General features: G+C 43.3%; 3 protein-coding genes across 3 annotated transcripts; 1 reads left to right on the top strand and 2 right to left on the bottom strand.

Annotated features, from left to right (window-relative positions):
• Positions 1–416: 416 nt before the first annotated feature.
• On the bottom strand, positions 417–8,353 carry anks4b (ankyrin repeat and sterile alpha motif domain containing 4B). Its single transcript, XM_065010418.1, has 2 exons — positions 8,040–8,353; positions 417–2,291 (listed from the first exon to the last, which is right to left on the bottom strand). Exons 1-2 carry the CDS (start codon positions 8,198–8,200, stop codon positions 1,130–1,132), a joined length of 1,323 nt encoding a protein of 440 aa, XP_064866490.1. The 5' UTR covers positions 8,201–8,353; the 3' UTR covers positions 417–1,129.
• A 369-nt stretch (positions 8,354–8,722) lies between these two features.
• slc25a17l (solute carrier family 25 member 17-like) lies at positions 8,723–14,118 on the top strand. Its single transcript, XM_029644372.2, has 9 exons — positions 8,723–9,080; positions 9,302–9,362; positions 9,631–9,697; positions 10,009–10,163; positions 10,376–10,492; positions 10,588–10,733; positions 10,817–10,912; positions 11,113–11,195; positions 11,346–14,118. Exons 1-9 carry the CDS (start codon positions 9,006–9,008, stop codon positions 11,491–11,493), a joined length of 948 nt encoding a protein of 315 aa, XP_029500232.1. The 5' UTR covers positions 8,723–9,005; the 3' UTR covers positions 11,494–14,118.
• A 1,483-nt stretch (positions 14,119–15,601) lies between these two features.
• dxo (decapping exoribonuclease) lies at positions 15,602–27,909 on the bottom strand. The gene is made up of 7 exons (XM_065010419.1): positions 27,809–27,909; positions 22,378–22,874; positions 21,864–22,090; positions 19,893–20,112; positions 19,101–19,236; positions 18,856–18,950; positions 15,602–18,679 (listed from the first exon to the last, which is right to left on the bottom strand). The coding sequence occupies exons 2-7, from the start codon at positions 22,866–22,868 to the stop codon at positions 18,529–18,531; spliced, it is 1,320 nt and encodes a 439-aa protein (XP_064866491.1). The 5' UTR covers positions 22,869–22,874; positions 27,809–27,909; the 3' UTR covers positions 15,602–18,528.
• Positions 27,910–27,919: the final 10 nt, after the last annotated feature.

Genomic DNA, 27,919 nt, shown 5'->3' on the forward strand with positions numbered 1-27,919 from the left:
CTTCTCCCTCTTTCTGTGTCCTCTCCATTGAAGCCAGAATCAAAAGCTTTCCGTCTGAGCTGACTGCTGGTGCATGGGACTCCTCCTCCCTTCATTGCCTGGTTGACTGGGTCAGAAGGATCTCCTGATCATGGCCTGCTGGGATTCCTTCTGTCTGCCTCTCTATCATATGAGCTGTGTGTCGAATAAACATTTAAGATACTTATTTTAATTGGCTGGCAACAAAGGCTAGATTCATATTACCAGGGCTCAGAGTTTTTCCTGGTTAGGTCACCTGGTAAGGAGAAACTCATGGCACACTACAGTTTTGCATGGTATTTATCTACTTCACCAGTGATTCAGAATTTTCAAGTGCCAAACAATCCAGTCAGAGAAAATGTATGCATGCAACTCACATGAAAGAATTGATCAACGGATTTAGAAACATTATTTATTTTGGTTGTCATACGTTTTTTTAATCAATGTACAAATCACAAGGATTAAAATTCACATACAAAATGGCACAACTGAATTCATCACAATATCGTCTCCTTTCTATCAATCATCAAAGGAGGGAACAAGAAAATCAAGATCAGAAGAGTTTCCACTTAATAGGCTCTTACATTACAACATTACTCAAAATGAGTTGTGTGCTTCTCAGAGACATGCCAAAAAGAGCATGCAGCTCAAATTATGTTTGAAATCTGACAGTGTTTCTTCCTTCTATCTTCATGAATTGGTATTGCAAGATGGTGGTTGGTAGTGGTTGTGGTGGTGTTATTGCCACTCCATTCATCTAAATGACATTCCTGCTCAGTTCAACCATCTCCAATTATCTCGTCACAGTGCCAGGCTTATCCAGCCCGTTGAACCCCTCATTGTTTTGGGTGAATCAATGCTAACTTTAGCCTGTGGCGGCTATAGCAAAGTAATGAAGGGCTGCAGTCACTCCTAGTCCAAGGTAAGAGAAAGATTAAACAATTTGTCTTTAAATGATAGAAAACCAGGATATGTATTTCCACTTCAAACTCTCAACTTTGCATCAGTGTTCTTTTCATTCAAAAGTATTGTCACTCTACATCCTCCTACTTGCATTCATCCTACTTTCTCCATTCAGCCATATTCAACCACCTCCAATATCAGAATTTCATCACAGGAAGCTGTCCTTGATGGGGCCAGGTTTCTCCAGTGCACTTTTCCGGCGAGCGGCAGCTTCCAGGATCTTCTTGCGGGGCCCCAGTTGGATGCGGATGCCCTTGAGGTCGTCGTCGGAACAGAGCATCAGCGCCTCCAGGTCCAGCTGTTCGCGGGTGAAGGCTGGGGAGAAGTCTGGCAGGGAGATGGATGAGAGGAAGGCATCCAGCGGGGAGGTCTCCTCATCCTGGTCGTCATCCAGGCCGATCTCCTCCTGGTTCCAGGGCAGGTCGTCGTCCTCCTCGTCCTCAACAAAGCCTGTGTCCTCCCCTTCTGTGTCGAACCCCTCCCTGCGGATGAGGAAGCCCAGGTTTTCATTGTTCCCACTGGGGAAGTCGTCGGGCTCTATCCCCATCTCCATGGAGAAGTTCTTCCTGAAGACCATGTTCCCCAGGCCGGGCCGTTTGAAGATGGACTCCTTGGCTCCTGGGCCATCTCCTCCTTCGTCATCGTCATTAACGTCATCATCCGTGAATCTTCCCATCCCTCCGTCCTCTTCCTCATCAATCTCGTCCTGCTCGGAGAAAACGCCCATGAACTCAGGCTTCCCAGAGAGTGTGCCGTTCTCCTGCTTGACGAAGATGACGTTCCCGTCTCTTCCCACCTTCTCCATCGTTCCTTTATCCTTTTTCCCGAATATCCTCTGGAGGGTCCCCTTCGACCGGGCCGTAAGCGAGCCTGAGGTATCGGAGGCGATCAGCTTGGAGAACTGCTCGTTCACACTGTTGATGGTGCCCATCTTGGAGAACGACGGAGATGCCGTGCTGGCCTCTGACACTGACCCTTGGTACATCTTATCCATCTTGCTCTTGTGCCTTTTTTTGACCCTCTCACACAGCTTCACCCGCATTTCAGCCTCTTTGGTGGCCTCCTTCTTCAGCCTGGCCACTTTCTTGGCATTCTGGATGGTCTGCTGTGATGCGGCACTGTCCAGGAATCGCACGCAGTCCATGCGGTCGCCCGACGCTGCCACGTCCATAGCTGTGTGGAAGTCGTTGTCCTGAGAGAAGAGGTTGGCGCCGAAGTTGACCAGGAAGCTGAGGATGTGCATGTGACCATTGGTGGCGGCGTGGTGCAGCGGTGTGTTGCCCCAGATGTCGCTCCTGTTGGGGTCCCCTCTGAAAGAACACCGAAACATCTGTCAGTCAATCAACAAACCAATTAATCAACCAACCAATCATACATTTCTATGACACAAGATTAGATCAAATATGTTTTATCTCTGTGATTTCTGTTCAGCTTTGGCTCATCATTGTAGGTGTGAAAGGTATGCAGTTGGACAAGTTTTGTTCTAAGTAAAAAAGTCACTCCAGATGAGTACATGGACAAGGCTGCACTGAAGGAAAGCCTTTGTTCAACTAGGAAAACTGACTTTGGTATGTTTGCTTTTAGATTATTCCACAGTTTTTCTGTGTGTATTCTTTTCTAAACACTGAAATGTCATTATTGACTCCCTGATTTGAAGTTATGGAATTAATCTTGATCATTTGTGTAATCATTGCTTTCTGGAATGATGGGGATGCTACCAGATTGTCTTTGTCCCTCTCCTCCACAGAGCAGTCTCAGGTACAGTAGGCCTACTCTACACCTTCACTGTGCGTGTGTGTGTTCACTTGACAGTTTCTTTCTCTTTTTACTCTCGGATCTGAACGGGTCTCTAGGATCCGAACCGGCACGTGTCTGTTTGGATCTGTTTTTCCACAGGCCTTTTTCAGAACTGGTCCGACTGTCCTGGGTTCCATTCGGAATGGGTATCTGTTTGATGAAACATTTCGGATCGGGTGGGAAAGCCACAGATGCACAACTGTTTAGACCTGTGAAGACCTCTACCTCAAAACTGGTATCAATGCTGAGGATATGAGAGTGGAGTGGTTTTGACTGCCCCACCCAGGCTCTGCTGTTCATCCTTACCAATACTGAAGAGACAACTAAGGATCAGATGGTCTCCTACAGGGGAAGTACAGTACTGTTTAAAGACTAACTGAAAAGATGCAACACCTTGAAACTGACCAGGGTACAAGGCAATGATGATGGGTTTTATCAAGTACTTTACTAAGACAAAGTCCAGGTATGATGATCTCCCCGTTGAAGTCTGTATTAAAGGTAAGGTTACATTTTCTGTCAAATGCAGTAACCTATACAGTCTACCTTATAACATGTATTCATTTTCTCAAAACCTCACTTCAGTATTTTAAATCCTGTATACCTTTGTGTCTGTAGCTGTTGGCTCCCAGCCAGTGAACTCAGTTGAGGAGCTGAGAAGGGTAGTCATTGTTCCAAGGTGTAAATCTAAAGGCTGGTATCCAGGACAGTGAGGGAACTAAGGGAACCAAATTGTATGGTTGGTATTCAGAGATATCAAGGAACACTGAGGGATTCTACTCTGCCAAACTAAAGGTCACTCAACAGGAGACAAACAGAAAATGATTTGATATATATTGTTCAACAGAGCCCGCTCAATGAAGTGAGGAAGACAGAATTTCACATTCCTAGTCAGCTGTTCCGGTGTGGTAAGTACATATGTGAAGATGAAAATCATGAAGGGATATTTTGGGGGTGCTCTCTAGTGTTTCTCTTGCTGGTTGCTGTCACATTCGTTAAAATGAACGGACCAAGGCGCAGCGTACATAGAGTTCCACATGTGTATTAAAATGAAACACAACAACAACACGACTGGCGTGCTCACAGGCACTACACAAAAACAAGATCCCAAACTAAGGTGGGAAAAAAGGCTGCTTAAGTATGATCCCCAATCAGAGACAACGATAGACAGCTGCCTCTGATTGTGAACCATACCCGGCCAACAAAGAAATAGAAAAACTAGAATGCCCACCCAAATCACACCCCGACCTAACCAAATAGAGAAATAAAAAGCCTCTATAAGGTCAGGGCGGGACAGTTTCTTCTACTGTGGACTATCTGTGACCATCTGCCGTCTAAAATATAAAGGATCAAGTTAAACAGCAGTGGGATGACCTCAGGAAAAGTAAAACCTCACCAAGGAACTACTTCTAGTCAAAGATGAATGCATTTTAGCTCATGGTGAGCAAAGGGGTCTCATTCAAGAGAGGGATCGCATCAATGAAGACCTCAACTGTCAGCTGAAAAACCTAACCGAGGAGCAGGATCAGATCAAAGAAGCTGATTGTACTCATTAATCAGTTGTGAACAGGAAGGAGTAAAGATCTTGAAACCATTCAAAAACATTCAGTGAATGTGACTCTAGACCGTGATATGGCACATCACCGTCTCATTCTATCTGAGGATGGAAACAAGTGCAACATGGAAATATACATCAGACACTGCCAAGCAAGAGAGGTTTGATACTTTTCTCAGTGTCCTGAGAAGGGGGGCTTTTCCTCTGGGAGATTTTACTATGAGGTGCAGGTTAAGGGGAAGACTGAATTGGATTTTGGAGTGGCCAGAGAGCCCATCAACAGAAAGGGGATGAGAACATTTTGTGGCTGAGGAATGAGAATGAGTACATGATTCTCGCTAATCTTCCTGTCTCGCTCTCCCTGAGAGAGAAGCCCCAGAAGGTAGGGGTATTTGTGGATTATGAGAAGGGTCAGGTCTTCATCTACCATGTGGAGGCCAGGACTCATATCTACTCTTTCACCGGCTCCACCGTCACTGAGAAACGATATCCTATCTCCAGACCCTGTGGTAAAAATGGCAGTATAAAATATAAGACCTCTGATCATCTCGCCTGTAGAAGATACTGACACTGACTGATTCTATAATGGATGTCACTGTCTGACAGTTTGAACAAAGCAAGGCAAATTAACTGTTTTGAGAGTGATAACTTTTGCTTTTCAGTTTGAGTGACAAATACTTGTTCTCCCCACTGTATGTCCATATCAACCTGAATCTAACTGTCACGGTCTGACCATCGTTCGTATGTGTTTTCCTTGTTTTAGTGTTGGTCAGGACGTGAGCTGGGTGGGCATTCTATGTTGTACAGAAACCCAGCCTAAAACCCCAAACAGCAAGCAATGCAGGTGTAGAAGCACGGTGGCTAGAAAAAACTCCCTAGAAAGGCCAAAACCTAGGAAGAAACCTAGAGGAACCAGGCTATGTGGGGTGGCCAGTCCTCTTCTGGCTGTGCCGGGTGGAGATTATAACAGAACATGGCCAAGATGTTCAAATGTTCATAAATGACCAGCATGGTCGAATAATAGTAAGGCAGAACAGTTGAAACTGGAGTTTGTTTATTAAACATGGATCGCAATCTACACGCTGCATTTTGGTCCGACTCTCCTTCACCACAAGAGAACCGTTACAGAATCACCCACCAACCAAGGACCAAGCGGCGTGGTAAACAGAGGCAGCAGCAACAGCAGCAGCAGGAGAATCGACAGGTGCAGCAGGAGCAGCAGCAGCAGCAGCAGCAGCAGTGGGAGAGGCTGCACTATTTGGATAAATGGACTTGGGAGGAGATCCTTGACGGGAAAGGACCCTGGGCACAGCCAGGGGAATATTGCCGCCCCAAAGCCGAGCTGGATCTGCCAGAACTGCCAGTCGGCCAGGATCCGCCAGTCGGCCAGGATCCGCCAGTCGGCCAGGATCCGCCAGATCCGCCAGTCGGCCAGGATCTGCCAGTCAGCCAGGATCTGCCGAAACCACCAGCCAGCCAGGATCTGGTAGATCGTCTGACCATCGTTCGTATGTATTTTCCTTGTTTTAGTGTTGGTCTGGGCGTGAGCTGGGTGGGCATTCTATGTTGTGTGTCTGGTTTGTCTATTTCTATGTTTGGCCTGATATGGTTCTCAATCAGAGGCAGGTGTTAGTCATTGTCTCTGATTGGGAACCATATTTAGGTAGCCTGTTTTGTGTTGGGTTTTGTGGGTGATTGTCCTTAGTGTCTTGATGTCCTTGGTCTGTGTGTATGTGCACCAGTATTAGGCTGTTTCGCTTTTTGTTATGTTTATTGTTTTGTATTGTTTGTATTTAGATTCGTGTTACTTCACATCAAATCAAATTTATTTATATAGCCCTTCGTACATCAGCTGATATCTCAAAGTGCTGTACAGAAACCCAGCCTAAAACCCCAAACAGCAAGCAATGCAGGTGTAGAAGCACGGTGGCTAGAAAAAACTCCCTAGAAAGGCCAAAACCTAGGAAGAAACCTAGAGAGGAACCAGGCTATGTGGGGTGGCCAGTCCTCTTCTGGCTGTGCCGGGTGGAGATTATAACAGAACATGGCCAAGATGTTCAAATGTTCATAAATGACCAGCATGGTCGAATAATAGTAAGGCAGAACAGTTGAAACTGGAGTTTGTTTATTAAACATGGATCGCAATCTACACGCTGCATTTTGGTCCGACTCTCCTTCACCACAAGAGAACCGTTACACTAACAGTACAATATAATGAACAACACTTGAAAACTAAATAATGAGTCATTAACTGATGTTGTATTCCTATAATAAATGAATGAAAAAGGACTGCCACCAACGTTATCCTCATGAAGTACAAACCAACCCTTTCCTATGGGTTAATTGGTAAGCCATTAAGAATGAAAGTCCTTTGTGCCATCACGACCTCTATAAAACTCCCGATTGCAGTATCTTAGCAACAGGTGATCATTAAACCGAGTTTGTTGCAGTACATCCTACTGCTAACGCCCAACATGGAAATACGCAGCTATGATCACAAAGGTATGATTGACATCATTCCAATCATTTTATAAAAATACACTGAGTTCAATGTTATGAAAACTTCGTAATCCATTGTTTGTGTGATTCAATTAAATAATCAAGCAATTGGTCGGTTGTCATCTTGACAGAAATAAATAAGAGATGAAAATCAGGTCTGTTTTTTTCCTGCAGTATGAAAGCAGGGGAAAGCTGCTAGGGGAATGAAAGGCTCTATTGTTTATTAATTACATGATTCCCCTTGGCTGATGACATATTTGGCTCTGCTTATGGGAAAATGTGGTCTAAAAGGCTGTGGGGGGACAGTTTCAGAGTGGCATGCATGTCTAATGCACAAAAATAACATGGGTGAAATGTTACATGGACATACAGTACATTGTAGAATATAGTTAAAATCTCAGAGGCATTCAGTCACTATTTGAGGACGGTGGTTTAAGTTGATAGAGAAACCTGTGAGGTTGAAACCCATGTGACACAGCTAACTGCACCTCTCTCACCTATACATCCTTAATGAGGGTAGTCTCTAGTAGGTTTATGGGCATCAGGAATGAGGTGATGGGCATTCCTTCTATCACTTGAATTAACAATAAAGTCCACCTTTGCTCTTCGTTCAAGTATTTGTTTTGGAAACGAGCAGCAGTGCTGGGAATAGGATCAGCATTAGGCCACTTCCGGACTTTTATCCTCCAACTGCATCCCTCCCAACAAAACATGTCATCAATATTAAAGGAGATAAAATATTACAGTATTCGTTGGACTGGTACTATAGGTTTTGTGACTATTTTGTAGGTTACTGGAGGATGCCTTTATTGTTGTGTTTTAGCAACTCATCAATGTAATGCCAGTAATGGACAAGGACTAGGAAGAGGTCAAAAGGTCAACCATAACCTATAGCTTCTATCCCTCCTCCTCATGTCAGGCAGAGTTTCTGCTATTTTTTTCATTGGATTAGAAGTTCATTGATCTAAACATACATAGGGTAAATTAAATTAAGAGGTCCAAATAAATTCACATTCTAATAGTTTAGACTTAGTTAAATCAGTTAACTAATATGAGAAATCATTTCTGAATTAGGTTTCAATTGATTGGAATTGATTGTGATTGTAAAAACGTCACAATAGGTATAGATTGCTAATATGCCACTTAAAATATTTTGGGATTGTAGGTATGGGAAGGTAGGCTATGACTTCTGAATATCAACTGCACTCACCCTCGGCTACATATAAGTTGAAGGGCCTCGACGTGTCCATGAAAAGCAGCCCATAGCGTAGGCGTCATCCCGTCCTCGTCCGGAGAATTCAGGTCTTTCCTGGTAGCCTCTTTCAAGAGGTCCAGGTAGCCATCGATCGCTGCTTTGTGGTACCTAGACATGTTTACTCTGTGTTTAGAACGCTACACTGTGAAATTAAATAAAAAGGCACGTCTTTTAGCAGAAGAAATCTGGCATTTTGTTATTCCTTCCAGCGCGTTGGAGCGCCACAATTGCGCATCAGAGATGTGAGTGGTTTGGTCAGAGCGCTGGGCGTCGTCATATCGGTGGAACTCACTGCCATAAAACAAAAGCAAAGTCCATTTGGGATTTGTCATGCTGTCCCATAGAGGAAATTCAAGAATCTACAATTGATATGCTGAGAGAAGTTATTAGGCTACTGTAGGCCTAGGTCACATGTTGCTAAATGATGGAATGGCAATGACAGAGACAATATATAGTCAAAATATGTTAAATGAATTGTGCATATATATTAGTAGGCTTTTATTCATAAAATGTCACGAGGTCATAAAACAGGACAGTGGCCATACCTGGCTAGGCGCGCTTTTGAACTCAAGCGCAAAAAGAAAGCCGCACTAATCTCAGGTGGCCTAAAGTACTCCATTCCAGTAGATGGCAGTATCGCCCTTTAGGGCGTTTCTGAACTCTGACTGACTGCACCACCAAAATTAGTTATTAGGAAGCAGAAATCTCCACAACGAAATTTGACTTATTTATGGCACTGTCAGAGTACACAAAAGCCACTCAGCCACTCATCATGGAATGACAGCAGGTAAACGTACTCCACCACAACCAGTCTCACCGCAAGAAACTCAACGACCGGTTGTTTGAACAGGGTTTTCTGCAGTCGCTGACCGATTTGGCATTCGTACTAGATCGACGCTCTGCTGCCCTAAAGAATCGGAGATGTCCGATAATGGTGCCTCAGCGATCAACCTTCTGTCTTATGAGACACTGGTACACGCCGTGGCAGGTGCAGTGGTAAGGACATCTCAACGTAGTTTGCCTATGTATGAACAGTCCTTGAATAATAAAGACGATGCCAAAACGTTCGAATAACTACACTGAAATGTTACAACCGGTGCCTCTAGCTAGTTTGTTAGTTAGCATACTGTGTCAGATTGTATCAACTGAATTTTGTCGTGTAACTTAGGTTTAACTACCCGTCTATATTCTATATATCATAATGTATTTGCTTCTAGGGTAGCATGACGGCGATGTCCGTCTTCTTTCCTTTGGATACAGCGAGGATCAGACTTCAGGGTGAGTTGGAGAGTAATTGGTGGTACATACTGACTGCTGATAACCATCTTTGTTGTCAGTGTGGCCATACTTGTCTGCTATAACGTTGGACTCTGCACCCAAGGGTCAGTGAGTTCACAAGGAAATGAGTGATGGATATATAGAAGTGGAAACATTGACAAGAGAGACCTTACCATTGCATGAGCATACCAGAGCTGCAGACTACTTCCAATGTTACAATAATGTAAGAAAATGTCAATCCCTTTTCTGCCTTCGTTTTCTGTTGCAGTGGATGAGAATCGGAAGTCCAAATCGACTGCCATTCTCCTGGCTGAAATAGCAAAGGAGGAAGGCCTGTGAGTATTGTATGGAACTGTACACCTACTTTACTACATTTTATAATCCACCTTAGATTGCGTAAAATCAATTGACTGGAAAGGAAAGCTGGCCTCGTACCACCTGCATACAGGGCTTTCACTGGGCTGTTGTACCCATAGATCTAGAATGGCCATTCCTTTCAGTTCAAAGCAATGTCAATTCCACCCATTGTATTTCTATGACTACTTTTGTGTTGGGCCAGGAGTTTTCCCCAGTCAGATCACATGCACAGGAAAATACTCCCCAATGACTGACTTTGTGGATTTCCCTGGTCTTTCTCCCTTCCCAGGTTGTCTCTGTACAGAGGCTGGTTCCCAGTCATCTCCAGTCTGTGCTGCTCCAACTTTGTCTACTTCTACACCTTCAACACGCTGAAGAAAGTCATGGTGGGTAATCAGGGCCGGTCCAGACCGGGAAAAGATCTTCTCATGGGCTTCATCTCAGGTAGGAGGACTGAACAGGGACCTTTTAGTGGTCACTATCAACCTACTGCCACCTATTTTGATGGACTCTAAGTCATTGATGTAGTTATATTAGGGAAGGGGAGTCTGAGAGGTGATTAACAGAGAGATTCATTGAAGAAAGTAGATTTGACCTCCATATTGAAATGTATTTAAATGTCTTTCTGTTGCCCAAGTTGTGTGTTTCTCCCCCAGGGTCAGTGAACGTGCTCTTGACCACGCCCATGTGGGTGGTCAACACCCGGCTCAAGCTGCAGGGGGCAAAGTTCAGGAACGAAGACCTCCAGCAGACCCACTACAGAGGAATCTTTGGTGTGTGTCTGTCTATTTGTGTTATTCACCGTCTCTTTTCAGTACTAATAAAATGTGACTTACTATCATCATACATTGTGTGTTTTCGATTGCAGATGCTTTCTCACAGATCATAGCCAGGGAGGGAGTGGGGACTCTTTGGAATGGTACACTGCCTTCTCTGGTGCTGGTCTTCAACCCTGCAGTCGTGTTCATGTTCTATGAAGCCATGAAGAGAAGAGCAGGCAGAGGAGGGAGGAAGGTGAGGGAAGGAGAGGAGGGAGCCAACTGTGTCAGTCACGCTGAAGGTTTTTAAGCCTTTGTTTTGTTTTTGTCTGCTCCTAGATTACATCAGCAGAGATCTTTCTCATTGGTGCTGTGGCCAAGGCCATCGCTACCACGTCGACGTATCCCCTGCAGACCGTCCAGGCCATTCTAAGGGTAAACAAATACACATGCAAACTTGTATATCTCTAAATGCACACACCTGCTAACTGAACACTCATAGCAGTGTTTCCCCAACGTTACCCATCAAACTGTGTCTGATATCATGATTATGTACTGCTCAGTAAAATAAGTCTGTATTTCCTGTACTCACAGCTCATTTTGTTGATTAAATTACTGTCTTTCTATCCCCCCAGTTTGGGCAGCACAAAGCTGAGGGCAAGGGAGGTCTACTGGGTAGTCTCCGAAACATAGTCTACCTACTTATGGACAGAATCAAGTGAGTAGATCTCACACACACAATGGAACTCTTGCGTCTCAACAGTCTGACTACTGCAATGTGGTGGGACACTTTCAGACCGTCTTGTGCCAATGAGTATGTCTTGTGTTGATCCATCGACGTGTTCCCTCCCTGTCCTCTCCCCTGCAGGAGGCATGGTGTGCTGGGCTTATACAAAGGCCTGGAGGCCAAACTGCTCCAGACAGTACTAACGGCAGCCCTCATGTTTGTGGTGTATGAGAAGATCACCGCAGCCACCTTCAAGGTCATGGGCATCAACAAGAAACTGAAGCACTGAGGTGTGAGCTGGCCCTTAGACCTCAACCTGCACTGGCTATACAACAGTGGTCACCACCCACCCTGGTCCCGGAGAGGAGCTCGCAGGGTGTGCCGGGTTTTGTTCCTGCCCAGCAATGAAACCCCTGGTTCAACGTTCAGATTGACCTATTACCACGTATCTGGAACTTGATTCAGGTGTGTTTAGCACTGGGTTATGACAAAGCCTACACACCTGTCTCCAAGATCAGGGTTGGTGACCACTGGGCTACTGACTCCCCATCCCAACTTCCCTTTCCTCAATCCCAACATACACCTCAACCAGAGATGGTGTCTCTCCTCCTCTCTTTTCCCCTTACACTCAGAGGTTTATTCCACATACAGTATTCATATGTCTTCCCTACGCTGCCAATATGGATGAATCTCTCTGGAAATGGTTGTACATGGTCTTATAGGAGGTGCCATAACTGTCTAGAATATGCATTCTGTGGCAATTGTATTATACCTGAATGAATGGCATTACAGTTGAAGCTTGTTATGCTTTCTCCACCACTATTACCCTGGAGTGCTGATAACAACTAGCAGTTTTACTAGCCAACTCCTTTTGGCTTAGATGTTGTCTTGCCAAATAGTTGTTTAGAAAGACGATGCCAAACAACTATTTGCTTAACAAGCCTGGACAATGCCCAAGCGAGTGAAGAGCAATATTCTCAAGAACTTTGAGGGCTTACGTGAAGCATCAAGGTATTTGCAGACATGGCTATATTCTATTTAAATCTCTGTACATGTCATGGTGCTCCTTCAGCCCTGCGTTAAGACCACTGCAAACCCTTTCCGGAGAGATGTTACTGCTCTTGAAAAGTAGGTGTTGATTTCTCAGGTGGCTGTGACAGTTTGGTGGCTACAGTTGAAGTTGGTAGTTTACATACACCTTAGCCAAATACATTTAAACTCACAATTCCTGACATTTAATCCTAGTAAAAATTCCCTGTATTAGGTCAGTTGGGATCACCACTTTATTTTAAGAATGTGAAATGTCAGAATAGAGTGATTTATTTCAGCTTTTATTTCTTCACATTCCCAGTGGGTCAGAAGTTTACATACACTCAATTAGTATTTGGTAGCATTGCCTTTGTTTAACTTGGGTCAAATGTTTTGGGTAGCCTTCCACAAGCTTCCTACAATAAGTTGGGTGAATTTTGGCCCATTCCTCCTTACAGAGCTGGTGTAACTGAGTCAGGTTTGTAGGCCTCCTTGCTTGCACATGCTTTTTCAGTTCTGCCCACAAATTTTCTATAGGATTGAGGTCAGGGCTTTTATGGCCACTCCAATACCTTGACATTGTTGCCCTTAAGCCATTTTGCCACAACTTTGGAAGTATGCTTGAGGTCATTGTCCATTTGGAAAACCCATTTGTGACCAAGCTTTAACTTTCTGACTGATGTCTTGAGCTGTTGCTTCAATATATCCACATAATTATCCATCCTCATGATGCCATCTATTTTGTGAAGTGCAACAGTCCCTCCTGCCACAAAGCACCCCCACAACATGATGCTGCCACCCCCGTGCTTCATGGTTGGGATGGTGTTCTTTGGCTTGCAAGCATCCCCTTTCTCCTCCAAACATAACAATGGTCATTATGGCCAAACAGTTCTATTTTCGTTTCATCAGACCAGAGAACAATTCTCCACAAAGTACGATCTTTGTCCCCATGTGCAGTTGCAAACCGTAGTCTGGCTTTTTTATGTCGGTTTTGGAGCAGTGGCTTCTGCCTTGCGGAGCGGACTTTCAGGTTGTCGATATAGGACTAGTTTTACTATGGATATAAATACTTTTGTACCGGTTTCCTCCAGCATCTTCACAAGGTCCTTTGCTGCTGTTCTGGGATTGATTTTCACTTTTCGATTTGCACCAAAATACGTTCATCTCTAGGAGACCGAACGTGTCCACTTCCAGAGTGGTATGACGGTTGCGTGGTCCCATGGTGTTTATAATTGTGTACTATTGTTTGTATAGATGAATCTGGTACCTTCAGGCGTTTGGAAATTGCTCCCAAAGATGAACCAGACTTGTGGAGGTCTACAATTTCTTTCTGAGTTCTTGGCTGATTTCTTTTGATTTTCCCATGATGTCAAGCAAAGAGGCACTGAGTTTGAAGGTAGGCCTTGAAATACATCCACAGGTACACCTCCAATTGACTTAAATTATGTCAATTAGCCTATGAGAAGCTTCTAAAGCCATGACATTTTCTGGTATTTTCCAAGCTGTTTAAATGCACAGTCAACTTCGTGTATGTAAACTTCTGACCCACTGGAATTGTGATACAATTGTTGGAAAAATGACTTGTGTCATGCGCAAAGTAGATGTCCTAACCGACTTGCCAGAAATTTGTGGAGTGCGTGAAACGAGTGTTAATGACTCCAACCTAAGTGTATGTAAACTTCCGACTTCAACTGTATGTGCTGAATAGCCTATGTTTGATCTGCTTGGCCATCTGCGGTACGCACTATTGGCACAGGACAGGAAAAACTTGGCTTCAATTACATACTAGAAGGGGATCCCATTTTTTTTACTCCTGAAATATTTACCTGTCAACCATTTCTCAGTCTTATGATTTAATTCAGAATACAATAATGATTCTTCTAAATGCTTCTCTTATTTAAAACAAGTTTCCCCCAACCACCTAACAAGGAACAACTCTGGGCCCTAGTTATTATTAAAATACTGGTTTACCATAAGAGTTTAACCTAGAAGAATGTCTGCAAGACAAAAGGCTACTTTTATTTATTTAGGGTGTCATTATAAGATGAGTGTTATGTCATGTTTCACACGACTGTAGCCAGGAATGTCTGTATAGAGAAATCGGATAAATACTTTTAAATATGTTTTACATTTAGATAAATAATCTTAATCTCTAGATTGGATCAACATTTTTCCAAGTTGAAAAGCATAGTATACATTTTCTATGCCATCTTGGAATATATCTTGTCTACTTAACTTGCACAGAACATGAAGGGGTTTATATTCAAATCTAAACTAGTTAAATGAAAATGGGCCAACTAGAAGAATCAATACATGTACATTTGGCAGAGTGGTAATTATCATTTCACTGCAGCATTTTGAAATCTATGTAATGTTGTCATGCATTGTTGTCATTGTTCACTGGAATTCTTGAGCCTGTACTTTTTTTATGCTAAGTGCCTCCAAACCTAGGAACTAGCGATGTGGTGGACCAGATCTGTTGATAGCACTGTAAAGACGGATGACACACATCACATACTGACCGTGCTGATCAGTAGTCAAATCTGTTATGTCTTAAAATCAGTAGTTCATTACAACCCATAATCTGCTGCCTTGCTTAGCCTAGACAGTAGGCTATGTATGTAGATTGGATGTTCAGAATGATATGACCAGTATCTGACCTGCTTAGCCTAGACAGTAGGCTATGTATGTAGATTGGATGTTCAGAATGATATGACCAGTATGACCTGCTTAGACCTATGTATGTAGATTAGCAGAATGATAGACCAGTAGACCTGCTTAGCCTAGGCAGTAGGTATGTATAGATTGGATGTTCAGAATGATATGACCAGTATGTGACCTGCTTAGCCTAGACAGTAGGCTATGTATGTAGATTGGATGTTCAGAATGATATGACCAGTATCTGACCTGCTTAGCCTAGACAGTAGGCTATGTATGTAGATTGGATGTTCAGAATGATATGACCAGTATCTGACCTGCTTAGCCTAGACAGTAGCTATGTATGTAGATTGGATGTTCAGAATGATATGACCAGTATCTGACCTGCTTAGCCTAGACAGTAGACTATGTATGTAGATTGGATGTTCAGAATGATATGACCAGTATCTGACCTGCTTAGCCTAGACAGTAGGCTATGTATGTAGATTGGATGTTCAGAATGATATGACCAGTATCTGACCTGCTTAGCCTAGGCAGTAGGCTATGTATGTAGATTGGATGTTCAGAATGATATGACCAGTATCTGACCTGCTTAGCCAGTAGGCGATGGATGTAGATTGGATGTTCAGAATAATATGAACAGTATGTGACCTGCACTAAGAAAGCGGACTGTCTTCCACAGCAATAAATTATACAAGTTATAATAACTCTCCATTTTACTACATCTTTATTGCACCGAAATTCTGACTTACAGTGCATTCGGAATAAATTCAGACCCCTGACGCGTTACACATTTTGTTACCTTATTTTCAAAAATCTATTTAACTTGGCAAGTCAGTTAAGAACAAATTCTTATTTACCATGACGGCCTACCTCGGCCAAAACCGGAAGACGCTGGGCCAATTGTGCGCCACCCTATGGGACTCACAATCACGGCCGAATGTGATGCAGCCTGGATACGAACCAGGGACTGCAGTGGGACTTGCACTGAGATGCAGTGCCTCAGACTGCTGAACCAGGGTCAGTAGTGACACCTCTAGCAATGAGATGCAGTGCCTCAGACCGCTGCGCCAATCAGGAGCCTTATTCTAAAATGTATTAATTTTTTCCCCCTCAACCTACACACAATAACCCATAATGACAAAGTGAAAACAGGTTTTTAAAAGTTTCTGCAAATGTATTAAATTAAAACATACCTTATTTACATAAGTATTCAGACCCTTTGCTATGAGACTCTGAATTGAGCTCCGGTGCATCCCGTTTCCATTGATCATCCTTGAGATGTTTCTACAACTTGGAGTCCACCTGTGGTAAATTCAATTGATTGGACATGATTTGGAAAGGCACACATCTGTTTAAGGTCCCACAATTGACATTGCATGTCAGCAAAAACCAAGCCATCAGGTCGAAAGAATTGTCCATAGAGCATCGAGTCAGGATTGTGTCGAGGCACAGATCTGGTGAAGGGTACTAAAAAATGTCTGCAGGATTGAAGGTCCCCAAAAACACAGTGGCCTCCAACATTATAAAATGGAAAAAGTTTGGAAGCACCAAGACTCTTCCTAGAGCTGGCTTTCCGGCCAAACTGAGCAATCCGGGGAGAAGGGCCTTGGTCAGGGAGGTGACCAAGAATCCGATGTTCACTCTGACAGAGCTCCAGACTTCCTCTGTGGAGATGGGAGAACCTTCCAGAAGGACAACCATCTCTGCAGCACTCCACCAGTCAGGCCTTTATGGTAGAGTGGCCAGATGGTAGCCACTCCTCAGTAAAAGGCACAGCCTGCTTGGAGTTTGCCAAAAGGCACCTAAAGGATTCTCAGACCATGAGAAACAAGATTCTCTGGTCTGATGAAACCAAGATGTGACACTTGGCATTCAGGCCAAAGAGTTCAGTCTGGAGGAAACCTGGCATCCCTACGGTGAAGCATGGTGGTGGCAGCATCACGCTGTGGGGATGTTTTTCAGTGGCAGGGACTGGGAGACTAGTCAGGATCAAAGGAAAGATGAACGGAGCAAAGTACAGAGATATTTTATGAAAACCTGCTCAGGACCTCAGACTGGGGAGATGGTTTACATTCCAACAGGACAATGACCATAAGCACACAGCCAAGACAATGCAGGAGTGGCTTTGAGACAAGTCTCTGAAAGTCCTCGAGTGGCCCAACCAGAGCCCGGAGGAAGATCTCTGGAGAGACCTGAAAATAGCTGTGCAGCAACCCTCCCCATCCAACCTGACCGAGCTTGAGAGGATCTGCAGAGAAGAATGGGAGAAACTCCCCAAATACAGGTGTGCCAAGCTTGTAGCATCATACCCAAGAAGACTTGAGGCTGTAATAGCTGCCAAAGGCGCTTCAACAATGTACTGAGTAAAGGGTCTGAATACTTATGTAAATGTTTTTTTTTTTTTTATTAGTTATACATTTGCAAACATTTCTAAACCTGTTTTTGCTTTGTTATTGTGGGGTTTTGTGTGTAGCTTGAGGGGGGGGGGGATTGAATCAATTTTAGAATAAGGCTGTAACGTAACAAACGGTGGAAAAATTCAAGGGGTCTGAGTCATTTCAGAATGCACTGTATGTTGTTATAACAGTCTATTTCCACTTCTGACTTGAGGAATGATTAAGGACATACAGTAGGACATGACAAGATGTGCCTTCATGGAGAACTCTAGGACTAGTATGCATTCTGCAGATTTTAAATGAATAATAATTCTGTAAATTGCATTGAAATAAATGAAAGCTATGACAGATTAACATCTTTACAGAGCAAATAGTGTTTCTTTTAGTTAATTCCATTCAGCACAACTGCATTGTAGAATCAGACTTTTACCTGGGATGTTTTCTACCATCTGCGACATTGTCAATGCGTCATTCAATGAAGGTGTCATTTATTATAGGACAAAGGACAATGCATTCTGACACTGGTTAAAACTGCTTATGCAATATTGATGTTCTTAAGTTTTGTTTTTTTGTGGCATAATTTAATTAATGTACTTCAGAAAAGAACATGATAAGTGACCGATGTGCCCATGGGGTTAATAATAAAAAGGTTTGATTGGGAAATTAAATCTTGTTATGGTACTATTGTTCGACAGTTTCAGAGCAGACACTTCAAACCGCAACTGTTACATTCAAATCACAGAATTTGTAATAAAATAAAAATCAGAGATGAGCTGAAAAATGTAAATACTTCACATAAAAAAAGACACCACAAACCATTAGGAAAGATATGTCTTCTGTAAACCTGGACACCATTTGTGAGAAAGTCCCAAAAGCTGGTTTGTGAATGCTAAAGTCCATGCTGATCCACACTATATAACTGGAAGTTGAATAAAATGACTTTCTTTATCGTCAAAAACCGACCCGTCAGAACCCGCCTACTCCTTCAGGGCGCTTGGTGTGTTTCTACTTCATTATCAAATAACAGGTTTCAGCGTTAAAGTATTGCTTCAAGTCCATACTGGTGTAAGGTGAAAACCTTGGCCTGTACGCATAAAGCATATCAGAGTAGGAGTGCTGATCTAGGCTCCGTTTTGCCTACTAAATCAGAATGAATAGGATGAGGGACCTGATTCTAGATCAGCAGTCTTACTCTGAGCTGCTTTGTCAATACGGGCCATTGTCAGGTTTGTTCTGAATCAGGTCTGAGGTGGGTGGTGGTGTGTCTCACGACTGGTTGAACTGGTCATCTCCCTGACGTACCAGTCTGGTAGGAAGGAGTACTGAGAGTCTCTGTGGATGGAGTAGGTGACGTCTCGGTGTGGATCCCATGAGAACAGGTGCACCACCCTGACAGAAATAAATAACATAGTTAACTAGAGTCAGAATGTTTCTAGGGAAGCTCTTGACTGTCTGCAATAGCAAGTTCTCTTAAGCTTTTTTTTAATGGTAGCAGAAAGTAAAGGTTATGAGCACTGTAATAAAATAAGTACTTTAAAAAGAATCTTAACCATATCAAGCATCACCTTGGATCGTCTTCTGTGACCACACTCTTCACGAAGGACAGGAATTCACAGCAGAAGTTCATGCAGACAGTTGGCTTCCAGCAGTTGGTTTCATTCTGTATGAGAGAAGAGACAACCTCTTAGGACAAACAAGCATGCACATTGTTTTTAAACTCACAAAATAGGCATCCTATATTACACAGACCTACTGGGTTTCTGGTAGAAGACATGTTCTTTTTCAGAAGAAAATCAAATTGGAACCGTACCTTGATAAGCTGAGATATCTTGGAGATGTGGTAAGTCTCCACAGACACAACCACTCCGTCATGATCACGGAAACCAGCTACGATTCGCGGTACCCCAGGAAGAAAGGACTGGGCCCACCACTTTAGTAGTTTAAACCTGGAAGGAGAACATGCACAAGAGAAAACACACATTTTAACTCTCTTGGGAAAATGTTCCAACTGAAGATGTGAGGAGCTAGCCTTGGTTCCAGTTTCATTCTGTGTATATTCATCAGCAAAATGTGTCTTTACCAGACAGTGACAACAGAACTGGTTACTGGGCAATTCCATGGTAATGGAATTATGCTGAGACTCAGATTTTTCACTTTAAAATGTATGTCTTACAAAAAACATTTAAAAGTTTAACAAACCATACAACTCTATGCACAGAGACTACTTTTAACAATTTACACTGAGAATTTTACAAATACAGGAAGAACTGTGCAGATACAAAGTTTGGTAACGGAATAAAACAGACATTTTACCGTAATTCTGTTGCCAAACTTTGCACCTGCACAATTTTTCAAGTAAATGTTTTTTTTGATTGTGTAAATTGTTCAACATAGTCAGTGTGCATAGAGTTGTATGGATTGTTAAACTTTGAAATCAATGGCTTTTGCTTGGCATACAGTTTAAAGAAAAATATGAGTCTCAGTGAAATTCCGTTAACATGGAATTGCCCAACTGCAGATATCCAGAGATATAAGATATGCAGATGTGCAATCCGTCTCCATAATAGGGAGCTAGTGCAGAGCGTATCTGTGGATAGTTTACCTGTGGAAGTTGCTGCGTTGTTTGGGGGTGGAGATTTCCAGTGAGGTCTTCATCTCGATGTAATTGGCTGGAGGAGACGGGGCCTTGGGGTCTTTGTCCCGACAGTCCACCTCGCCAGAGAACAGCAGTCTGTGCTCGGCTAGCCGGGTCTGGACTACAGTGCAGAAGGCCTCGTTGGTGTTTACAACCCCACCTGGATCTGGAAGACTCTGGGCGTCATCTGAAAGAAGGTTACAGACATTTCAAAACAATCCAAGGCCTCCAACTACCATCTCAAGTATGAGAAATATTATGCATTTCTGGGTGTAGGCTTTTCAGGAACTGTACACCAATCTCAAATCATATTGATATTAAACCATCAATAAAAACCATCAGCAATCAATCATCTGAAAGTCCACCACAACATGCAGTGGCTTGCGAAAGTATTCACCCCCTATTTTTCCTATTTTGTTGCCTTGCAACCTGGAATTAAAATGACTTGTTTGGGGGTTTGTATCATTTGATTTACACAACATGCCTACCACTTGAGCATGCATAAATATTCACCCCCCCAAAGTCAATACTTTGTAGAGCCACCTTTTGCAGCAATTACAGCTGCAAGTCTCTTGGGGTATGTCTCTGTAAGCTTGGCACATCTAGCCACTGGGATTTTTGCCCATTCTTCAAGGCAAAACTGCTCCAGCTCCTTCATGGATGGGTTCCGCTGGTGTACAGCAATCTTTAAGTCATACCACAGAATCTCAATTGGATTGAGGTCTGGGCTTTCAATAGGCCATTCCAATACATTTGAATGTTTCCCCTTAAACCACTCAAGTGTTGCTTCAGCAGTATGCTTAGGGTCATTGTCCTGCTGGAAGGTGAACCTCCGTTCCAGTCTGAAATCTCTTGAAGACTGAAACAGGTTTCCCTCAAGAATTTCCCTGTATTTATTCATTCCTTCAATTCTGACCAGTTTCCCAGTCCCTGCCGATGAAAAACATCCCCACAGTGAAGCGTGGTGGCAGCATCATGGTGTTCTCGGGGTGATGAGAGGCGTTGGGTTTGCGCCAGACATAGCGTTTTCCTTGATGGCCAAAAAGCTACATTTTAGTCTCATCTGACCAGAGTACCTTCTTCCATATGTCTGGGGAGTCTCCCACATGCCTTTTGGTGAACACCAAACGTGTTGGCTTATATTTTTCTTAAACAATCTCTTTTTTTCTGGCCACTCTTCCATAAAATCTAGCTCTGTGGAGTGTACGGCTTAAAGTGGTCCTATGGCCAGATACTCCAATATCCGCTGTGGAGCTTTGCAGCTCCTTCAGGGTTATCATTGGTCTCTTTGTTGCCTCTCTGATTAATGCCCTCCTTGCCTGGTCCGTGTGTTTGGGTGGGCGGCCCTCTCTTGGCAGGTTTGTTGTGGTGCCATATTCTTTCCATTTTTTTAATAGTATATATATTTTAATGGTGCTCCATGCGATGTTCAAAGTTTCTGAACTTTTTTATAACCCAACCCTGATCTGTACTTCTCCACAACTTTGTCCCTGACCTGTTTGGCATGCTCCTTGGTCTTTATGGTGCCCCTTGCTTAGTGGTGTTGTAGACTCTGGGGCCTTTCAGAACAGGTGTATATATACTGAGATCATGCAACAGATGATGTGACACTTAGATTGTACACAGGTGGACTTTATTTAACTAATTATGTGACTTCTGAAGGTAATTGGTTGCACCAGATCTTATTTAGGGGCTTCATAGCAAAGGAGGTGAATACATATGCACGCACCACTTTTTTTCATTACAATTCATCAATTTGGACTATTTTGTGTATGTCCATTACATGAAATCCAAATAAAAATCCATTTAAATTACAGGTTGTAATGCAACAAAATAATGCCAAGGGGGAAAAATGCCAAGGGGGATGAATAATTTGGCAAGGTACTGTAACAACTCAGTGCGTACAGCAAAAGAGGAATACAAGAAGCCATCCTCTACCTGCACAGGTGTACTGTTCAAATTTGTACCCCCAGTACATCATCTCCTCGTGTCTCTCGGTGCGGTTCTCCCGGTCCCGGCGTGCAGCCTCCGTCTCCACCTCACTGATGTACAGTGTCCCCCCCATCCTGGTCACAGCCAGCAGCCAGCCCTCCCGGGTCTCATAAGGCGTGGTCAACAGCTTGGTTAGGTGGCCGCGCCATGTCACAATGTCTACACCTAATGCACTGGTAGGAGAGGTTGATCAAAGAATACATGTCTGTCAGAACACACAGGTTAATATAGTCACAGTCATTCCTTGTGACTAGGAATCACAGAATTGACTGAGGATATTGTGTGTGTGTATATTGAATATTGTGTCCATCACAACTGATCCCATTCTGAAATGTTTAAGGCCTTGATGACTGACAATTAGTGGGCCTATATCTGTATAACTAGACAGAAAGGTGTTGCTATTGATGAATAATGTATCAATCAAAATAACATCTCTTAAACTGACACTAGTGGTGCTTACCATGGGGAAGAAGAAGCAGCTGTGTCCTTCGAGTGCAGCTTGGACCTGTTTGCCAGGATCCATCTGAGGATGTGGTCCAGTTTCTCCTTCACCCTGTCGTCCCTCTTGACGAAGCGGCCCCTGTACCCGTCCCTCAAGTCGAAGTTAGGACAACTCTTCTCCGGCTCCACGTAGTAACGCAGCTGCCGGGCATCATTGAAAAACCTGCGCTCAGAGTCCAGGGAGAAATGTCCCACCTCCACAGGCTGTTTGTATAAGGGGAAGTCTCTCTCGTACAGCTGTCGTTGTATGCTCAGGCTCTGGGTTGGGGGGCTAGATGGGGGTGTTGAAGGGCCAGCCGGGTGATGGTTCTGACCGGGTCTGAAGCGCTTGTGTTGGAAATGGCCTCTCCCACTGTCATCCATGTCTCTCTTGAATGTTGACTGGTGGTTGTCGTGGTGATTGGAGTTTGGATGTTGGGGTCTGTGGTGGGACTGGTGGCGTTGGTCCATGGTGATCTAGGAAGAGACAAATATATCTAGTTAATAATCATTCAAATTACAATCGAATAGTCAGTTTCTGACTCAATCTCTTTCAATCTTTCCTTTTTGTATACTACTCCTAATTAAAAGCCCAAAGCAGTCCAAATGTGACTTTCCTGTGTTTGTTTTTTTACATATTGCCACACTTTGAAGTGTGTGAAATTAAAAAATGATAATGCCCTTTTAGCTGTTTGAAAAGACTGCCTGAAATGTCAGTATATTTAGGTGGGATGGAGTTTTAGCCTGCCTGGTGTAGATGAATTAATAGACCAATAAAAAAGGGAGTTCCTAACCTGGAGAAAAACAGACGAGGTTGGCTTAGATTGCTGACAGGAGGAAGGATGGCGGAAGCGGACACACTGATGTGGATTGGGAATCTAATGGCGGTAGAATCAAGGACAATTTGAATATTGTCCAAAATAATGGAAAATGGAGCAAGATAGGGCTGAGAATGACCCTTCGTATCTTGTAGGAGTGCGGTTTGTTAATGACGAGCAGCTGATCGGATTACTAATCTTGAAGAATCCATTTGATACAGTCAGGTCCATAAATATTTAGACATTGACCAAGGTATTATTGTTATTTTAGCTGTCTACCACAGCATATTGGAGTTGAAATTAAATAATGAATATGAGCTTTCATTTGAGGGTATTTACATCCAAAACGGGTGAACGGTGTTGGAATTACAGCACTTTTTATATGTGGCCACCCCCCTTTTTAAGGTACCAAAAGTAATTGGACAATTGGCTGCTCGGCTGTTCCATGGCCAGGTGTGTTTTCCCCTCATTAGTTAATTTACAAGTAAGCAGATAAAAGGTTTAGAGTTTATTTCTGGTGTGTCATTTGCATTTGGAATCTATTGCTGTTAACCCTCAATATGAAGTCCAAAGAGCTGTCACTGCCAGTGAAGCAAGCCATCCTTAGGCTGAAAAATCAAAACAAACCCATCGGAGAGATAGCAAAAACATTAGGTGTGGCCGAATCAACTATTTGGTACATTCTTTAAAAGAAAGAACGCACTGGTGAGCTCAGGAACACCAAAAGGCCAGAAAAACTATGGAAAACAACTGTGGTGGATAACAGAATAATTATTTCCCTGGTGAAGAAAACCCTTCACAACAGTTGGCCAGATCAAGAACACCCTCCGGGAGGTAGGCATATCTGTGTCAGAGTCAACAATCAAGAGAACACCAGAGTAAATACAGACGGTTTACCACAAGATGTAAAACCATCTGGAAGACCATATTAGAGTTTTCCAAACAACATCTAAAAAAGCCTGTACAGTTCTGGAACAACATCCTATGGACAGATGAGACAAAAATCAAATTGCACCAGAATGATGGCGAGAGAAGAGCATGGAGAAGGGAAAGAACTGCTCATAATTCGAAGCATACCACCTCATCTGTGAAGCATGGTGAAGGCAGTGTTATAGGGGGCATGTATGGCTGCCAATGGAACTGGTTCCCCTGTATTTATTGATAATATGACTGCTGACAAAAGCAGCAGGATGAATTCTGAAGTGTTTAGGGCTATATTATCTGCTCAGATTCAGCCAAAAGCTTCAAAACCATTGGATGGTGCTTCACAGTGCAGAAGGACAATGACCCAAAGCAGACGGAAAAAGCAAGCAAATACTTTTTTAAGGCAAAGAAGTGGAATGTTCTGCAATGGCCAAGTCAATCATCTGACCTGATTCCAATTGAGCATGCATTTCACTTGCTGAAGGCAAAACGCCTCAAGAACAAGCAGGAACTGAAGATAGCTGCAGTAAAGGCCTGGCAGAGCATCACCAGGAAAGAAACCCAGCATCTGGTTATGTCTATGTGTTCCAGACTTCAGGCAGTCATTTGCAACCAAGTATTAAAACTCACAATTTAATTTATTATTGTTAGTTTGTCCAATTACTTTTGAGCCCCTAAAATGGGGGGGACCACCTAAAAAGTGCTGTAATTCCTCCACCGTTCACCCGATTTGGATGTAAATACCCTCAAATTAAAGCTGAAAGTCTGCACTGTCAGGTCATCTTGATTGTTTCCTTTCAAATCCTTTGTGTTGGCATACAGAGCCAAAATGAAAATGACTTGGTCAATGCCCAAATATTTATGGACCTGACTATATCCGAACTGGTGGAGAGTGCTGGGTAAAGTGAAGGCTGTGATGATCACGAGAGGCGGGCTTGTTTTGATTTTTTTGTACTTCTGCTGATCAGAAGGAACGTGTGTTGCGTCTCACCCAAGTTGATAAGTTTGACATGTTGTGTGTGTCTCTTAGAACAGGGCACCCCTCAAGGGGGTAATATCTGGCGTCTCGTGGGAAGTCGATGCACGTCGGATGAATCGTGTGGTGAATGATGAAAAGGTGAAGAGTCTATCTGTTCTTTTGTGGAGTCTCTCCCTACTCAAGTGCAGTTTGGGTATATAAACTACAGAGTCAGAGTATTTATCCCAAGAACAATGCAGTGTGATCACTGTAAAGCTTTTGGACATGTTTCAAGTGTTTTCAGAAGGGAGAAGACGAGATGTTCAAGTTGTGTAAAAAATCATGTCATGTGTTTTAAAAGTGATGAAAATGTTGCAATTGTGGTAGGAACCACGAAGCCAGGTCATTGGAATGCCCGACAAGGAAGAAAGAATGAGGTGGCCAAAGTCAGGGCTGTCTAGAGCATTTCATATGCAGCAGCTGTTAAAAGGGTTGAGTGTTCGAATGATGCTCGTCGCCATGGTGCTGGATAGGCCTTCACTGCAGGTTGCAGCGGTTGACTTTCACCAGCAGGACCCAAATATTTAGAAGGTTAAGAAGGTGGACTTTGTGGCCTTTATAGCTATGGTGATTAATGGTACTGCCAAGGTGGAGAGAAAGTCCAGGAAAATAGATATCATTGTGGATGCGGCGGAGCGGTTCCTGGGATTGAAACATTTCTCAGCGGAGGATGGAGTATTGTCACAAGCCGTACCACCCTCTCAGGCCCTAGAGCCTGTGAAGGGAGATATTGAGATTTGAAGGAAGGAAGTCAAATCAAATTTTATTAGTCACGAGCACCGAATACAACCTTACAGTGAAATGCTTTCTTACAAGCCCCTAACCAACAATGCAGTTAAAAAATATGAATAAGAAATAAGGCCTCCCGGGTGGCGCAGTGGTTAAGGGCGCTGTACTGCAGCGCCAGCTGTGCCACCAGAGAGTCTGATGCAAATAGTCTGGGTAGGCATTTGATTAGTTGTTCAGGAGACTTATGGCTTGGGGGTGAAAGCTGTTTTGAAGCCTCTTGGACCTAGACTTGGCGCTCCGGTACCGCTTGCCGTGCAGTAGCAGAGAGAATAGTCTATGACTAGGGTGGCTGGAGTCTGACAATTTTTTGGGCCTTCCTTTGACACCGCCTGGTATAGAGGTCCTGGATGGCAGGAATCTTGGCCCCAGTGATGTACTGGGACATTCGCACTACACTCTGTAGTGCCTTGCGGTCGTAGGCCGAGCAGTTGCCATACCAGGCAGTGATGCAACCAGCCAGGATGCTCTCGATGGTGCAGCAGTAGAACCTTTTGAGGATCTGATAACCCATGCCAAATCTTTTCAGCCTCCTGAGGGGGAATAGGTTTTGTCGTGCCCTCATCACGACTGTCTTGGTGTGCTTGGACCATGTTAGTTTGTTGGTGATGTGGTCACCAAGGAACTTGAAGCTCTCAACCTGCTCCACTACAGCCCTGTCAATGAGAATGAGGGCGTGCTTGCTCCTGTAGTCCACAATCATCTCCTTTGTCTTGATCACGTTGAGGTAGAGATTGTTGTCCTGGCACCACACGGCCAGATCTCTGACCTCCTCCCTATAGGCTGTCTCGTTGTTTACATTTACATTTAAGTCATTTGTGATCAGGCCTACCACCGGTGTCATCAGCAAACTTAATGATGGTGTTGGAGTCGTGCCTGGCCTGGCCAAGTTTTGTTTTGTTTTTGCCAATGTACTATTTTTATTTGGGTGGATTAAGTTAGTTTTCGATGTCATGTATGGTTTTGGTGTTTTCCCTGGTTTTTCAACCCATCCAGTTGGTGGCGGCAAAACACCTTTCGGTGTTCTAGTCTGCCATAAAACCCACAAAAGAAGAAGAAGTTCCAAACCTCTCTGCCAAGAGGTTGGTTTTCCCCTCCCCACTCATAGCAACATTCTTGTTTGAGAAATTGCTCTTTGGTAATAAGCTATTTTAGTTTCTTTTTGATTTGAATTCAAAACAATCCCTGTAATGTACTTGATTGTTACCCAGAAATGATTTGATATTGAGACTTTTTTTAATTAAAAAAAATAAAAATAATGTCTGCATTGGACCTTTAACTGATCTGAAAGAACAGGATGGATAGATGGAGAGACAGAATGGGTCAATCACATTGCTTCTTCCTATTTATTAATGGAGACTGCAATCTTTCTAGAAAATGTTTAGACATCGCTCTCCTTTGGGATGCAAACCACAGAAGTAGGCTGGCTAGCTAACTAGCGACTAACATACAGTATGCAGCAATAACATAGACACCGGACCCAAACCTTCGGCTTCTGCCACTGCTGTCTCGTATGACTGGCTGAAAGCACGCGTAACTAAATTAGGTAGTTATGTGGACTAGATAGGTAATATCACTGTATTGGTTGTTACATAAATACTGTAATATGTTACATCAGACGTAATAACAGATTAAAAAAATAGACTACCCTCCAGTCAATGTAACTTCAGCATTGAAAATGCATGGCTAGCAGTCTAGCGAGGTAGTTAGCTTGCTAACAGTAAATGCACAATGGTATTAACTTAGTAGCAGCTTCCTTCAACACAAACTGCATGCATGATGCATTATGTTATGCATGCTACTTTCTATGTTTTGATCAAGCAACGCAGATGCAACTCATTTTGCAAAATGTGAATTTTACTCACCACCGTCTTATTAGCTAGCTAGCTAACGTTACTTCTGTTTTGCAGGATGTGTAACAGTTGATCCTGACGGATAGGTGGCGGTATGTTTCGGAGTCGGCTGCTGTCTTGTCA

The sequence above is a fragment of the Oncorhynchus nerka genome, linkage group LG26 (genome assembly GCF_034236695.1).
Source record: "Oncorhynchus nerka isolate Pitt River linkage group LG26, Oner_Uvic_2.0, whole genome shotgun sequence".
NCBI classification, from domain to species: Eukaryota; Metazoa; Chordata; class Actinopteri; order Salmoniformes; family Salmonidae; genus Oncorhynchus; species Oncorhynchus nerka.